This window comes from Lactuca virosa, chromosome 2, assembly GCF_052849685.1.
Source record: "Lactuca virosa cultivar CGN04683 chromosome 2, Lactuca_virosa_CGN04683_v6, whole genome shotgun sequence".
In the NCBI taxonomy this organism is placed as follows: Eukaryota; Viridiplantae; Streptophyta; class Magnoliopsida; order Asterales; family Asteraceae; genus Lactuca; species Lactuca virosa.
Window position 1 is genome coordinate 277167834 of NC_136427.1, and position 15868 is coordinate 277183701.

At 41.5% G+C, this 15868-nt stretch overlaps 1 protein-coding gene across 1 annotated transcript; it reads right to left on the minus strand.

The window, feature by feature from the left end:
- Positions 1-1306: 1306 nt before the first annotated feature.
- On the minus strand, positions 1307-4680 carry LOC145161159 (G-type lectin S-receptor-like serine/threonine-protein kinase At4g27290). The gene is made up of 7 exons (XM_079080628.1): positions 3366-4680; positions 3051-3218; positions 2793-2950; positions 2482-2692; positions 2142-2379; positions 1834-1987; positions 1307-1698 (listed from the first exon to the last, which is right to left on the minus strand). The coding sequence occupies exons 1-7, from the start codon at positions 4654-4656 to the stop codon at positions 1414-1416; spliced, it is 2505 nt and encodes an 834-aa protein (XP_078936754.1). The 5' UTR covers positions 4657-4680; the 3' UTR covers positions 1307-1413.
- Between the last annotated feature and the right edge of the window lie 11188 nt (positions 4681-15868).

Sequence of the window (15868 nt, forward strand, 5' to 3'; positions counted from 1 at the left end):
TAAACACAAACTAATAAAAGTTATACAAAACTAATTTACATAATATTAAAAATATACAAAATAATTTAAAAACTAATTAAATAATATAAAAAATTGATTTGGTACAAGTTTTGATGCATAATGTACAAGTGATTATTGCATGAGTTGAAAATTATATATACGGGTTAATGAAGCCGCATATATAACTCACTCAACCCAAAATATTGAAACCGCTCAAGAAGGTGTCCTAACTTGGAGGTACCGCCGGTACCTCCCTTAAAATATTCATGATACCCTCCTCCCTTGTATGTATATATATATATATATATATATATATATATATATATATATATATATATAGATCCGGTAAGAAATTTTTTTTGGTAGGAAGGTAAGAAGTTTTTTTTGTACATATTTTTTTGACGAACAAAATAAATGAATCACTAGATAATTCATTTGTAAGATGATTCACAAGAAAAAATTCCCAAAAAAACATTTTTATGATTCATTTTTAAGTAAATTATGAAAAAATTCAATTTTATGACAATTTTAGTGAATAACAACAAAATCATTGTATAAATGAATCATCAAGATGTTTTTTTAAGAATTTTTTCTTGTGAATCATCTTACAATTGAATCATCTAATGATTCATTTTGATTGGTGTTGCCTATAAAAATATACTTAAAGTTAGGGAAATCTCCGGAAAAGTCCCAATATTTTACCCTAATTTATGAAAAAATCCAAAACTAAAATTTGTTTACGAAAAAGTCCAAATTACCGGTAAAAACGACGATTTGGCCCTATTTTCCCGGTTTACCGGTTTCATTAGTTACCTGGTTTTAATAAAGTCCCATTATTTTACCATAATTTATGAATAAGCCCCAAATTATGGTAAAATAATAGGACTTTAATGAAAATTATGGTAAAATAATGAGACTTTAATGAAACCGGGTAAGTATTGAAACCGATAAACCGGAAAAAAGGGTCAAATCGTCATTTTTTCCGGTAATCGGGACTTTTTCATTAACCAATTTTAGTTTGAGATTTTTTCGTAAATTAGGGTGAAATATTAGCACTTTAGCTAATGTATATATGTCCTCTCTTGTAAATAGTTAATGTATGTACTCTCTTGTAAATTGCTTTTTTGTATGTGTGTAATGTACGGTTTCAAAATCTTCATAGATTTTATGCAGACATACTATTTTTTTTTGTCATTCCATATCATCAAATAAATAATTAATGCATGTTTACATCCCAACAGACTATTGAAAGTAAAGTCTTATTTAAACACTTGTATTATGCAACAAAACATATTTAGGGCCCATAGATTCTACATTATTTTTGTTGATGCGTCTTTAACATATGCATGCAGAAAAGAAAATCAAGTACTTATGATCACAAAATGGATCTTAACATGAACAGATATACATATATTATCGAGGTTCTAATGTTGTCATTGTGATGTCATTTCCAGAAACTAGATAACATTGAGGCACACTCCCTTTGGCAAAAAATGCAGGTTGTTTAGGTTGAGATAATGCACCTTCTTCACCAAACATCAAAACCACAGATGACATAGTTGGTCTGTCATTTGCATGATGTTGGACACATAAAAGACCGATATGTATTGACCGAAGTACTTCGGAGGCTACACATGAGTTACGCATATGCACACCAAGCAACTCCATAGCCTTACCTTCTTCAAAGAGTCTCCATGCCTAAAAAAACCATAATACCCCCCAACAAAATTAAATTAAATGTATATAGATAAATGATATTTCAAAAATATTTAAGAAAATAATCCTATTAGTGGAAATTCTTTCCATGTTGAGTTCAATAAGTAAAGAACTTACATGTGCAAGAAGATTATCACTGTCGTCATTTTCATGAGAAAATCCTTGATTTTTCTTCCCACTTACTATTTCCAGCACAAGAACACCAAAACTGAAGACATCTGATTTTTCAGAGAAAATCCCATCTAGAGCATACTCTGGTGATAAATAACCCCTGTAGGAAAATTCGTGATTGTGAACATTTAAAAATTTGTCTTGAAATATATATATATATATATATATATATATATATATATATATATATATATATATATATATATATATATATATAAAGAAAGTTGCATGGTTAACTAATGGATTCTAATTACAAAGTTCCAACTATGTTGTTCGTATTTGCTTCATTTTCATGTTCTGTGAACATTCTTGCGAGACCAAAATCTGATATCTTAGGATTCATGTCAACGTCCAGCAAAATGTTGCTTGCTTTAAGATCTCGATGAACAATTTTAAATCGTGAATCTTGATGAAGATAAAGGAGTCCTCGAGCAATCCCATGAATGATGTGAAAACGATCTGACCAACCTAGTATCGAACTTTTGATTTTATCTGCCCAATATAAGTTATCAGTATGATTTACTTTAAGAAAAAATGGATAGCAAGCAAGGAGAAGAGGAATTAATTAATGTATCATAGAAAGTAGAGTTATACCAAATATGAATAAGTCCAGACTTTTGTTAGGCATGTATTCGTAAATTAACATGCTTTCATTTCTTTGGATGCAGTATCCCAAAAGCTTTACAAGATTCCGATGTTGAAGTTTAGCAATGAATTTAAGTTCATTCTTGAACTCTCCAAGGCCTTGTCTTGATGTTTTAGACAACCTTTTCACAGCTATTTCTTGTCCATCATCCAGCACACCCTAAAGATTGAAATATATATTTTTATATACTTCAAGAAGTATAATCTGTTTTGCAATTATGAACAATATAAATAGAACAATGGTTGGTTAATTTTGCTACCTTGTAAACCGAACCAAAACCACCTTCTCCTAGCTTTTTGTCATTTGCAAAATTGTTAGTAGACTTGGATATCTTAGTCAGGCTGAAAGATGATAACTCTGTATCATCGTCTTGGCTTTCCATGATATACTTTTCGTCTATAGTTTCTGCCGTTTTATCTGCAAATGATAGAAACCAAACTAATATGAGTTAATGAACAATTTCTGTTAAAAATTGTTATATCAGCGATCACTTTATCAAAAGTAATCATAGAATTACCTGGAAATTTCACTTGGGATCTCTTCCTCTTGCTCCTAGTACCATACAAGATTGCTAAAATCAAAATCACTATAACAAGGATAGATAAAAACGATACCACCACTACGATCTTTTGTCTCTTTTTGTTGGAATCAGCTGGTTTGGAGGTAGATTGTGGGATTGATGGAACTAGTAACAAAATCGTAACAAATAATTAATGGTGTTTGAAAACCCGAACTTATAACATGAACAGTTAAAAAGGTGTCTTGCATGGATATCTCTTTTTAATTTAACATTTTTATATTAAACGCAAGTTATATATGTAAATAATCTTACTTGTAATATTTAAGTCGGAGATAGCCATTCTTACGTATAGATCCTGGCTTTCATCCACTGTTCTAATATCTATTAGATCGTCGAACCATAGCAAGCATCCACTTCCGTTGATTCTGATATCGATATTTGCATACGCTGTACACGAACAATTCTGCTTGCATGCTGTCTCACACTCGCCAAGTGTCATGCTCTGATTGTACCATGAACGCCGAGTGTCTGGCATTTTAACGTTTTTAAACACTCGAAAGCCATCTCCATTTGGACAACTTAAAGCAGTTCTACGGCGACACCCACTTGACCACTCGGAGGCACTCCATTCGTCTGGGTTTCGTGGTTCGAACCCTTCCATGCAACTACAAGCCGGTGAGTTCTTCGGGTTACATCTTCCATATGAACCACATTGTCCAAAACGGCTACACATGTCAATATCCGCGTTCCAGTATAGGAACCACATCTGTGTTCTTTCGATCCAGTTCAGTCGAAACGCGTCACCCTCTGGACTAAAGTAGACACGCGTCACCACTGAAGTGTTTACAAGTGTGTACCCGTAGTACACCTCCTTATCATCCAAAACAAATTTGTGTGTGAATAATGAGTTTGAAGTATGACTAGGCATGCCATTGAACGTAAGACCGTTCCATGGTCCAAACCTCAAGAAAGGAACAGGATTTTGTACTTCTTTGAAGAACAACTGAGGAAACCCATTCGTATCCATGAATGCTAGATACTCTCCTGGTGAAGGATCGTCAAGGCTCTTCCATGATGACCACCGCCTATCCCTCCCAGAGACCAAATCCTTCCCAAATTTCATTCCGGCAAGAAATGCATCTCCAGGGTGATCAAAGCTTTGCCAAATGAAACTTCCTTGGCCACTTTGATCTCTAACAACAAGATTTCCAGGGTTCAAAAGTTGCGCCACTGGATTTTTGGTTGTTAGAGATATCCGGCCAGGGTTAGATGACCAGACAGTGGTGGTGTTGCTACCAGCGATAACCAATAAGGATCCGTTGGTGTCAACTCTGAAGACACCTGACAAGTCGGTTATTGGTTTCTCCCTGTTGGCAACCCACACCACTGTCTGTGGGGATTTGTTTTTGTACCATATCCCCAAATACCGGTTCGTAGAGTTTCCGGGACTGAAAAAACCGAGTTCATACATTTCATCAGCTGAAACAAGGGTATGCCCGTCATGGATGGCTTCATCAGCTGCAATGGTGTCTTGTGCCCTACAAATTCTCAGATCAGACATGATCAGGAGGCCAAAAATTAAGAAATAATGAAGGACCTTCATTGAAGTTTTCTTTGGAGATTTAAATGTTAGTTCTTTTTTTCTTTGAACGGCTAACTGTTAATTCATTTGGAATATATGCATTTTTTTCAAAGAGTGTTAGATCAGAAGAAGACACTAAGGGTTGACCTGGTGAGTGATTCTCCAAGATTTTGCTCCAGAATTTGGACTTAGGCAGGAGCATGCATTTGGTCGACGACACTAGCATCAAACCCCACTTGCTATGTCGATCATGACTGACTTTTTTGGAATTCAATTAAATACATTTTTTTACGATGGTTCATCCACGGTTAAAGCTTATGGGAATCACTACTACAAAACAACCATGGTGCGGTATCAGTGTTTTTTTTTTTTTTTTTTTTTTTTTTTTTTTTGGAGTAAATTACACGATTCGTCCCTCGTCCAAGTGTTAAATTGCACGTTGAGTCCCTATTTTCAAAAATTAACTCGGACTGTCCCTGTAATGTATTTTTTTAACTAGGACCGTCCCTGACGGACATAAATGTCTATTTTACCCTTTTTATTTCTCTTTTGATATATTTTATGATTTGTTTGTTATTAACTATTTAAAAGAAAAATAAAAAATCCTGACAACAAAAAATGGGCCCACCACCCCCAAACACTTACCATCTATCCTAATCCTACCCACACCATTCAATCCTAGTCGGTTCATATTCTTCACATGGGTCGCCGGAGCTAGAGAGAAATGGGTCGTCGAAGCCACCACTGCCATCGCTTCACTCCACCTGCACACCGCTTCTCCTGCCGGAAACAACCATCAAAAAACTGATATTATTCCCTTTTCCCTTTATCTTTCCCCCCCCCCCCCCTTTCTTTTATCACTTGCATCCACAACCACTGAAGACACCAGAGGTGAATTGGAGTCCACCGGAAACAATCTCCCTCTCAGGTTCTAGGTCGTCATCATCTCTTCAAATCTTCACCTCCCCTGTATCAGATCGGAACGTCTCCATCGGCGGAGCTAAAACGTTGCCACCACCATACCTGCAACTCGTAGAGTGGTCGGAGAAGAGGAAGGAAGAGTGGAAGAAGATGGGTTCGGGTGGAGCTTTTTTCGTACCGAGTCTCATGTTCTCGCTGATTTCTTTGAAAGCTCCTTTGTTTTTTACGGAAGTAATTTCTGGAGAAGAAGACCACCACCATATGTAGGATTTTGATTTTGATTTTAGTTTCTGAACCAGTTTCGATTTTATTTTCTGGAACCAATTTCAAGTTTCTTTTTTTATTTTGGTTTGGTTTGGTGCTCTTTACAGCTGGTTGTTGGAGGCAAATGATGGTGGTTGCTGGAGGGAAAGGGTTGTGGTAGCTAAAACTGGTCGGAACCCTTCATCTTCTTTGATGTTTAGTAGCTGGTGGTGTCGGAAAAAAGTGCGTGTCGAAGAAGGGGATAGACGAGAAGGGAGAACCAGAGTGTGAGTTGTATGAGTTTTATTTGGATTTCTGGGTAATCTGGTGGTACTTGGTAGGTGGTCGGAGATGGTATAACTAGAGGTCATTTCAAAGTCGGTGGTAGGTGGCCGGAGATGGTGGTCGGTGGTCGATGGCTGGCCGGAGAGTATATGTCTGGTTCCTAACCTTCAAAGGAGTGGCTGGGTTTGGATGGGGTGTAGGTGTTTAACCAAATTTTTTTTATTTTTCTAATATAAATTAGAAAACAAATGATAATTAAAATAAAAAAAATTAAATAAAAAGGGTAAAATAGACAATTTTATGTCTGTTGGGGACGATCTGAGTTAAAAAAATACATTACAGGGACGGTCCGAGTTAATTTTTTAAAATAGGGACTCAACGCGTAAAGTGACACTTGGATGAGAGACGAATCGAGTAATTTATTCTTTTTTTTGTAAACTGTGTGTCGTACTAAGTATATTTGGCATCAGCTTCTTAAGCTATTGACAAGCTCGGTTTGTACAAATTGATACTAGTATGTACCAATTGACACAAATAATATTTAATTGAAGACAAGATATATAAAAGAAGAGATGTCCGACAATTTAAAGTGGCAAATTGTTTATTTTGAAGGCCCTGTACGAAAAATAAAATTGGGCCCCTAAACATAATTCTTTTTATATATAAGCAAATTCATTAATACTAAGATAAGTCGATAATTGTTAAAAAAAAACAATTAGATAAACTATAATCGAACATAGTTACAAGAATCGAGATGCTCTCATAGCATTTTTAGCGGTAAAGTTGTTCATCAACTTTTCACAATCAATATTCTCTAGTATATTAGTCTCAGTAATTGTTATTTCCAAATCATTAAGTTTTTCTTGTGACATTGTGGACACGAAGTACAAATTTAATAACTTCAATTTTGAGAAACTAGTTTCTATTGACGTAACACTTGCTAGAATAGTCATCAAGACTCTATTTGCATTAATTGCATTATGGAAAACCGACTTTTTTCATATATTTTAAAACATCGGTTATATTAGTAGTTTCATTCACTAAGAACTCGTCAACCAACTTTAACTCTAGATAAAGTTAACTGTCCTCAATATCTGATCATTCACCATACTTAAGTGTGGTAAGAACTTGTCAACCACCTATAACAACTTGGCAAGTTTAAGAGAAGGAGTAGCATCGTAGCGACTTACAACTAGGATTGGCGAAATTAAGATGTTGAATTCTGATGATGATACCTTTTAGTCAATTTTGTTTTCGGACTTAAATTACTAGTCTACTATAACAAATTGTATGTAAAAATTGGCCCCCCTCCACGACATAGGCCATGCGTTGTCCATCCACCTCGCATACCCTCAAAGACGTTCATATTGAATGATTTAATGCACAAACAATTTTTGGAGAAATGGATTTCACCTTACACTAAAAAATAAGACCATTCCTAACACAAAAAAAAGATTTCACCTTACACTAAAAAATAAGATCATTCCTATAAGACCAAATAACCCAAAAGAGTGACCTTATGCATGGAGATTAGGGATTTGAAGTAAGTTCAAAATTATTATCTCCACCAACAATTAAAAAAAATTGTCCTTTACTAAAGGTTTTATTTGTTATTTTTTAATTTAATAACTAATATTTTAGTCTTTAGGTTAAGTGTAGTCTCTGCTAACTTTATAATAAATATATTAAATAAGTTGGTTGATACAGTATTATTATGATATTCAAAATTTTGTATCATTGTCATACCAAGATAACACAATTGATACTGCTGCCAACCAAATATATTGGCTACCAATTTAATTAATTCAGTTCGTAATATGTTGGTTGGTTTTATTTGGTATATATTTGACATCCTAGTATTATTGACGGCCAATTTGTCAGTAGGTCGTACCAAAAGTTATCAGAAAAGTGTGAGGTTAACTTTTATGATTAACGAATGATTACACACAAAATGCATTTACAAAAGGATACTGTGACCGGTGGACGAGTTCTAGGATTTTTTAGTGGCGAAACTCTATCGCCAATCTATTAAGTGTTCAATCTTTTTTTTTTTTTAATTACAGAGATGGAATACACTAATATAACAAACACAAATCCATATTTCACATTACCAACCACAAACTATAAACATATATTCAAAAATTTTACAGCACATATTCCATAAAAATAAAACAACTAGGATGAGCAAGTGCATTACATTTTGCGTGAATTTTTTCAATAGTTCAGTATTGTTGTGCGAAACGAAACGAACTTCATACCTTTCACATTCTTCTCGTATTTGTTGTTGAAGACAGGCATAAAACTGTTCATGCTCTTCACATATATGTTGTTCACCCCCTGTTGTAACAACCCAACTTTTCAAAGAAAATTTTCATTTTTGATTAGCCAAAACACTTCTCCATAAACCATGAAATCCAAATACAAATGTTTTCAAAATTCATATCAGCTACAATTTTATTTCAAAACATCAGAGTGTCTCATAAAAACGTCTGAGAGAGAGTGCACGTCGCGCCATCAAGCCTTGCCCTTACCCTTGGGCTCAGATGTACCTGAAACAATCCACAAATTGTAAGCTAATGCTTAGTGAGTCCCCCAGATCATACCCCACACACAATCCACGTATCACATATCAAATTAGCTATAAAAGCTACATATATCACATAAGCCATGCATACAACATATAAGGAAGCCATGGAAACCCTCCAGGGTCTTACACCTAGTGCCACTGGAACCCCCACGCGGTCTTAACTACCTGCCACAGGAACCCCCACATGGTCTTCCTGCCATGGGAACCCCCACATGGTCTTCACTAACTTCCATGGGAACCTCCACATGGTCTTCTGTAACATCCCAAAATCGAGACCCAAATTTTTTTGTTAAATTATATTACTTTAGAAATTGTTCACGGAAAACATCATTAATATCATTTCAAAACATCAAGTCACAGATCACAAGTCTCGAAAACATAATAGCAATTAGTAAAATGCCAGAGTACAATCCCAGGGTTCTCAATACGGAAATCATCTGTGTATGTGATGCGCTGCTACCCCGCCGGCTCCTTCCCCTTGGATGAAGATGTACCTGAAACCAAAACTGAAAATTGTAAGCACAAAGCTTAGTGAGTTCCCCCATCATACCACATACCAAACAACATACATACTGCCGGGCAATTCTGCGGAGCCTGACCTACCCATGTCAAGCAGTTCTGGGGTGCTGACCAACCCATATCAAGCAGTTCTGGGGTGCTGACCAACCCATGTCAAGCAGTTCTGGGGTGCTGACCTACCCTCCAGTCTATCTCAACCGGCAACGAGGACTATTTCACCCCTACTACTAGCAAATCATAATCATACTATCATAATCATGCTGTCATAATCATACTGTCATAATCATACTGTCAAGCATTCCTGGGGTACTGACATACCCTTCAGTCCTAACGACCGAGGCGGGGGACTATTCCCCTCCTACTACCGCTATCACATACAGTATATCATGCTGGCACATAAAGCACATCTGGTAATAGCAACCTAGATAATTATCACAAAAACAATCATCTAAGGACAATCCGTGCTGGTGGGCCGACATTGTGGCCGTAGACCCACCTCTACTAGAAGGTAACTAACCTCGAAAATTGTGTGTCAAATCTCGTGGAAAGTAGTCTCTAACAGATGCTCTGATGACTCCCGGCTAACATAAACACATTAACACCCGATCAGAGTCTATAACACAACATAGGGTAAAATGACTATTTTACCCCTTGGTCCAATTGGGACATCCAAGAGTCCTAATTCTAATCTATTAAGCCCAGTCCTCCAATGGCCCATTAAAGACTCCTTAAGGCCTACTAATTGCCCAATTCCTGAATTGGGCCTTATCCCCCCCCCCCTTAATTGGGCCCAAAAGCTCCAAGTCCAAATGTAATAATTCCAAAGGGTTCAATCAATAGGCCCAATGATCTAGCTCCAGGTTTCTAAGTCCAAAGTTATACTTCTCGGTGGGCTACAAGGCCCAAAGCCCAGGCCCAGATCCTTAAGGCCCAAAAGCCCATGGTTGCCATTCTGCACACGTACGCCCGACATACCTGGCAAGTACGCCCAGCGTACTCTTGGCCGCAAACGGAGGTTGACCGTAAACGGTAACTGACCGTGAACGGTAACGGACCATAAACGACAACAGACCATGAACGTGAACCACCCCAGTACGCGCAGCGTACCAGGGTGTACGCTTAGCGTACAACTCAGTTTCCTTGGGACTTCACTTCCGACTTAATCCATTAAGTCTTTATGTCCAAAATGTAGATCCAGGTCCTTTAAGGCCTCCTAAGCCATAAAGTTACGAACTTTAGGTGCTTGCATGCATGGTTGGGGTCAAAACATGATTTTGGTCCATTATACAAGCTTTAAGACCAACTAACACTTGCATGGTTTTGGCTTAACCACCAAGATCCGATTTTTATGACCCTAGGTGCTTCTAAGAGTCCAAAAGGACAGCTCTTATGCTCTGGAACCAACAATACTTGAGCACTCCCAACAATGGGTCAAAAAGGACATCAAAACCCCAAATAAATAAATCTAAGCATACAATGGTGATGTATGGAACTTGATACCTCAAAAGAGTCAGAAATGGTGTCAATCCTCTGGATCTACAAGCTCTTGGTGGATCCTTTCTTCTTCTTCAAGCTCATTTCTTCTTTTCTCACTAAAGCAACATACAAACACTCTCAAATGGCTTCTAGAACACAAAGGCACACAAAGGGAGCTAGGGTTTTTGTGGTGGCTGGATAAGAGTGAAGGGAGGCTGAACCAACAGGGGTTATGTTCTTTATATACGGAGCGAACTCTAATTTTAGGGTTTAAGGATCTGCACACGTACGTTGGGCGTACTCCTGGTACGTTGGGCGTACGTTCATGGCTTCCGCGTTTCCTTCTCATGAGTACACTGAGCGTACATGGCAATGTACGCCCCGCGTACGATGTTCCTCAACCCACTCTTAAGGGCCCAAGGTCAAAGCCCAACCAAACAATTCCCTCATTTAATTAAGGTAAATAATCATAATACCTGAAAAATCCCGGATGTTACAAATCTCCCCCACTTGAATTAGACTTCGTCCTCGAAGTCCGTTGTTGCTGCTGAAAACAGCTCAGGGTAGTGCTCCCTCATCTCATCTTCCGGCTCCCATGTCCAATATGAGCCCTTGCGGTGCTGCCATTGAACCTTTACCAGCTCCACCCTCTTGTTCCTCAATTCCTTCGACTTCTTGTCGAGGATCGCCACTGGCCGCTCAATGTAGTTCAGGCTGTCATCCACCTGAATATCCTCCAAAGGCACCACTACCGAATCGTCCACCAGGCACATCCTTAACTGGAATACGTGAAAAGTACTATGAATCTAACTGAGTTCGGCTGGCAGGTCCAACCGATATGCCACCTTGCCCACCCGGGCTATAACCATGAAAGGTCCAATATACCTGGGGCCAACTTGCCCCGCTTCCTGAACCGAATGACACCTTTCCAAGGCGAAACCTTCAGGAGCACCATGTCCCCGACCTGGAACTCCAGGTCCGAATGACGCTTGTCAGCATAACTTTTATGCCGACTCTGAGCAGTCTGAATCCTGCTCCGAACATGTTGGATCCTTTCTGTGGTCTTGAGTACCACCTCGGTACTCCCCATGACCCTCTGTCCAACCTCACCCCAACATACCGGGGTCCTGCACTTCCTCCCATAAAACATCTCGAAGGGAGGACGGTCAATACTCGCGTGATAACTGTTATTATAGGAAAATTATGCCAAAGGAAGGTAAGTATCCCAACTACCTCTGAAGTCCAGAACACACGCCCGCATCATATCCTACAGAGTCTGGATGGTCCGCTCACTCTGACCATCCGTCTACGGGTGAAAAGCGGTGCTAAAGTGCAGACGAGTACCCGGCTAGTCGTGAAACTTCTTCCAGAACCTGGAAGTGAACTGCACCTCCCTGTTAGAAATCACCGAGACTGGCACCCCGTGCCAAGCCACTACCTCTCTGATATAGATGTCAACCAACTTTTTGGCCGAAATGATCTCCTGAATCGGGATGAAATGGGCGCTCTTGGTCAACCGATCCACGATGACCCAAATCGAGTCCACTCCCCGCGCGGTCTTGGGAAGCTTCGTGATAAAATCGATGGTGATATCTTCACATTTCCACAGCGGGATATCCAACGGCTGGGTCTTTCCGTGAGGCCTCTGGTGCTCAGCTTTGACCTTCCTGCAGGTCAAACATCTCTCAACAAACCAAGCTACATCCCGCTTCATGCAGGGCCACCAATAATCAAGACGAAGATCCATGTACATCTTCGTCGCTCCGGGATGGATATAAAACTTGGATTTGTGTGCCTCCTCCATCAGTACCTGGCGCACGCCTCCATGGTATGGGACCCACACCCTACGGTGTAGATTCAACAACCTACGACTGTCATAATCGAAGGAGGGAACATGTCCCACAATACGCTCGCTCTTGCGATGTTCCTCCTTCATAGCCTCCTGCTGGGCCTCTCGAATCCGCTCCAACAGTGGAGTCACCACCGTCATCCTCATGCAAAAGTCTCTGATCGGCGCTGTCTTACGACTAAGCTCATCGACCACAACATTGGCCTTCCCCGGGTGGTAGAGGAACTCATAATCGTAATCCTTCACCACATCTAGCCATCGACGCTGTCTCATGTTCAGATTCGGCTGATCCATGAGATACCTCAAACTCTTATGGTCCGTGTAAATGGTATAACGGACCCCATAGAGGTAATGACGCCAAATCTTGAGGGCGAAAACAACTGCCCCCAATACCAAATCATGTGTTGGATAATTCGCCTCATGAGGCTTCAGCTGCCTCAACGCGTAGGCGATAACATGCCCCCTCTGCATCAATACCGCGCCCAGTCCCGAGATGGACGCATCGAAATACACTACAAAATCCTCCACGCCCTCTAGCAGGGCTAAGATCGGCGCCTCGCACAATCTCTGTCTCAGTGTCTCAAATACGGCCTGCTGCTCAGTCCCCCAGGGAAATGTCACGACTTTCCTTGTCAACCGGGTCAAAGGCACGACTATCTTGGAGAAGTCCTGAATGAATCTCCGATAATAACCTGCCAATCCCAGGAAGCTCCGAATCTCAGATGGAGACCTTGGGACTTACCACCTCATCACGGCCTCCACTTTGGCCGGGTCGACCGAAATCCCGTTCTGGTTGACAAGGTGCCCAAGAAACTGCACCTCGCGCAACCAGAACTCACACTTGGAGAACTTGGCATACAAGCTCTCCCTCCTCAGAGTATCCAACACCTCCTACAAGTGGCCCACATGCTGCTCCCGAGTCTTGGAATAGACCAAGATGTCATCAATGAAAACTATCACAAACCGATCCAACATTGGTCTGCACACGCGGTTCATGAGATCGATGAACGCGGCATGAGCATTGGTGAGCCCGAAAGGCATCACCACAAACTCATAGTGACCATATCGTGTCCGAAAGGCAGTCTTCTGCACATCCTCCCCTCTGACCCTCATTTGATGATAGTCTGAACGTAAATCAATCTTGGAGAACCAAGGTGCTCCCTGAAGCTGGTCAAAGAGATCATCAATCCTCAGGAGTGGGTAACGGTTCTACACTGTTACTTTATTCAGCTCCCGGTAATCTATACATATCCGATGCGACCCATCCTTCTTCTTCACAAATAGAATCGGGGCTCCCCAGGGTGAACTGCTCGGTCTGATAAATCCCTTGTCTAACAGCTCCTGCAACTGTATAGAAAACTCCTGCATCTCGGGAGGAGCCAACCGATACGGTGCTTTGGCTATCGGAGCCGCACCAGGAACTAGGTTGATCCTAAACTCTACCTGACTCTCTGGAGGTATCCAAGGCAACTCTTCTGGAAATACATCCGCGTACTCTCGTACCACTGACACATCGCTCACCGTCACCTTACCCGTATCCCGGGTATCCATAACATAGGCGACATACCCTGCGCAACCCTGCTGGAGGTAGCGCCTAACCCTCGTTGCTGAACATAAAGCTGGTCCGCGTTGTGGCCTCTCGCCCTGAATCACTAGCTCTCCCCCGCTTGGGGTCCTTATCTGAACCAACTGCTGCCCGCAGTAAATCACTGCCCCATTGGGGCTCAGCCAATCCATCCCTATAATAACCTTGTTCCCCCGCAATGGTATGGGAACTAAATCTACCAGGTAGCGCTCCTCGTACAACCTCAAAACACAATCTCTAAAAACCTTAGATGCCCGCACTGATCGGTTGTCCACAATCTCAACCTCTAGAGGGCAATCCAACATGCCCCAGGACTCAGGGAACCTCTTGCTAAGCGTAAGAGACAAACGATCGGGTAGCACCCGAATCAAACAACACCTGAACTAGGATATCGTTCACATGGAACGATCCTAAACAAAGCATACAACATGGCACATCAATATCACAAGCGACATATAATAAAGTTAGAGGGAAGAAATCGTACCCGTCACCACATCGGGTGCGGTGCGTGCCTCCTCGGTTGTCAACTGAAAAGCTCGGATCCTCACCACTGGAGCCTCTGACTTGACCTTCTGGCCATCCGCAACTCGTGCAATCGCTGGAGTCGGCGCCAACACTGGCGCTGTTGCTGTTGCTGTAAATCTGGGGCAGTTGGCCTTTTTATGGCCGCTCTGATTGCAATGGAAGGAAATCAGATCTGATGTCGGAACAGTGGGGGCGGGGGCTATACAATCCCTGCCAAAGTGCCCCGTCTGGTCGCACTTGTAGCAACCCAACGATCCCGCTCTACAAGCTCCCTCATGCGGCCTGCCCTGTTTCCTACTGCGGCTCTGGCCCGGTTGGCCCTTTGACCTAGTCGGATCCCTTGGGTTTCTTCCCCGAAACCCCAGTAACCTGCTCTGTCTCAGCCTTCCTCTTTCTGAGGTGCTCCAAATCGATCTCCCTCTCCCTCGCCCTGGCAATCATGGACTCCAGGGTCAGGCAGGCTGAATAGCTGACATGCTCCCGAATATCAGCCCTCAACATATCATGATAACGGGTCTTCCGCATCTCCTCATCCCCCCGCATACTGAGGTACCAACAAGGCCCTCTCCCTGAACTTGGCGGTGATCTCTGCCACTGTCTCGTTAGTCTGTCTCATATCAAGAAACTCCCTGGCCAACTGTTGAAGCTCCACAGCTGGCGCAAACTCAGCCTTGAACCTAGTCACGAAGTCCGACCAAGTCATAGCCTCGATGGCTAGGGCTCCCAGCGAGTCATCAACTGACTCCCACAAATCCCTCGCTCTGCCCCTCAAACATCCTGCAGCAAAGCGGACCTTCGACCCCTCCGGGCAGAAACTCGTCAACTGCGCAGACTCAATGTTTGCGATCCATCTCCTGGCAGCAATGGGGTCATTCGCCCCATGAAAGTCTGGCGCACCACTCCCCCTGAAGTCCTTGAAGGACAGTGTGCGCGTACCTGACTGGCTAGACGCCAAGTCACTCCTGAATGCCTAGAGGCGATCCTCCATCAGCTCGATAATCCCCTCCTTCATCATTCCGAAAATAACCGGGGTCGACTCAAGGATACCTCTCGTGATCTCCGACGCGATGAACTCGCGTAACCCGTCACCAACCTGCTCGGATCCCGCACTCGAGCCTGATCCTGAACCTGATCCAGACCCTGAACCTCCTGCTCCATGACGCGTAACCACCATTCTGAAATAAAACACATAAATGTCAGGGTCATACCTACTCTCGAGTGGTCTCACACACTCTCCAAGTTC

Coding starts and splice junctions, on each gene's coding strand:
- LOC145161159 (XM_079080628.1), bottom strand. CDS start 4,656: ATGAAGGTCCTTCATTATTTCTTAATTTTTGGCCTCCTGATCATGTCT. Junction 2,693..2,792: donor GTTTTGGTTCGGTTTACAAG/GTAGCAAAATTA, acceptor TTCAATCTTTAG/GGTGTGCTGGATGATGGACA. Junction 2,380..2,481: donor TCTGGACTTATTCATATTTG/GTATAACTCTAC, acceptor TATATTGGGCAG/ATAAAATCAAAAGTTCGATA.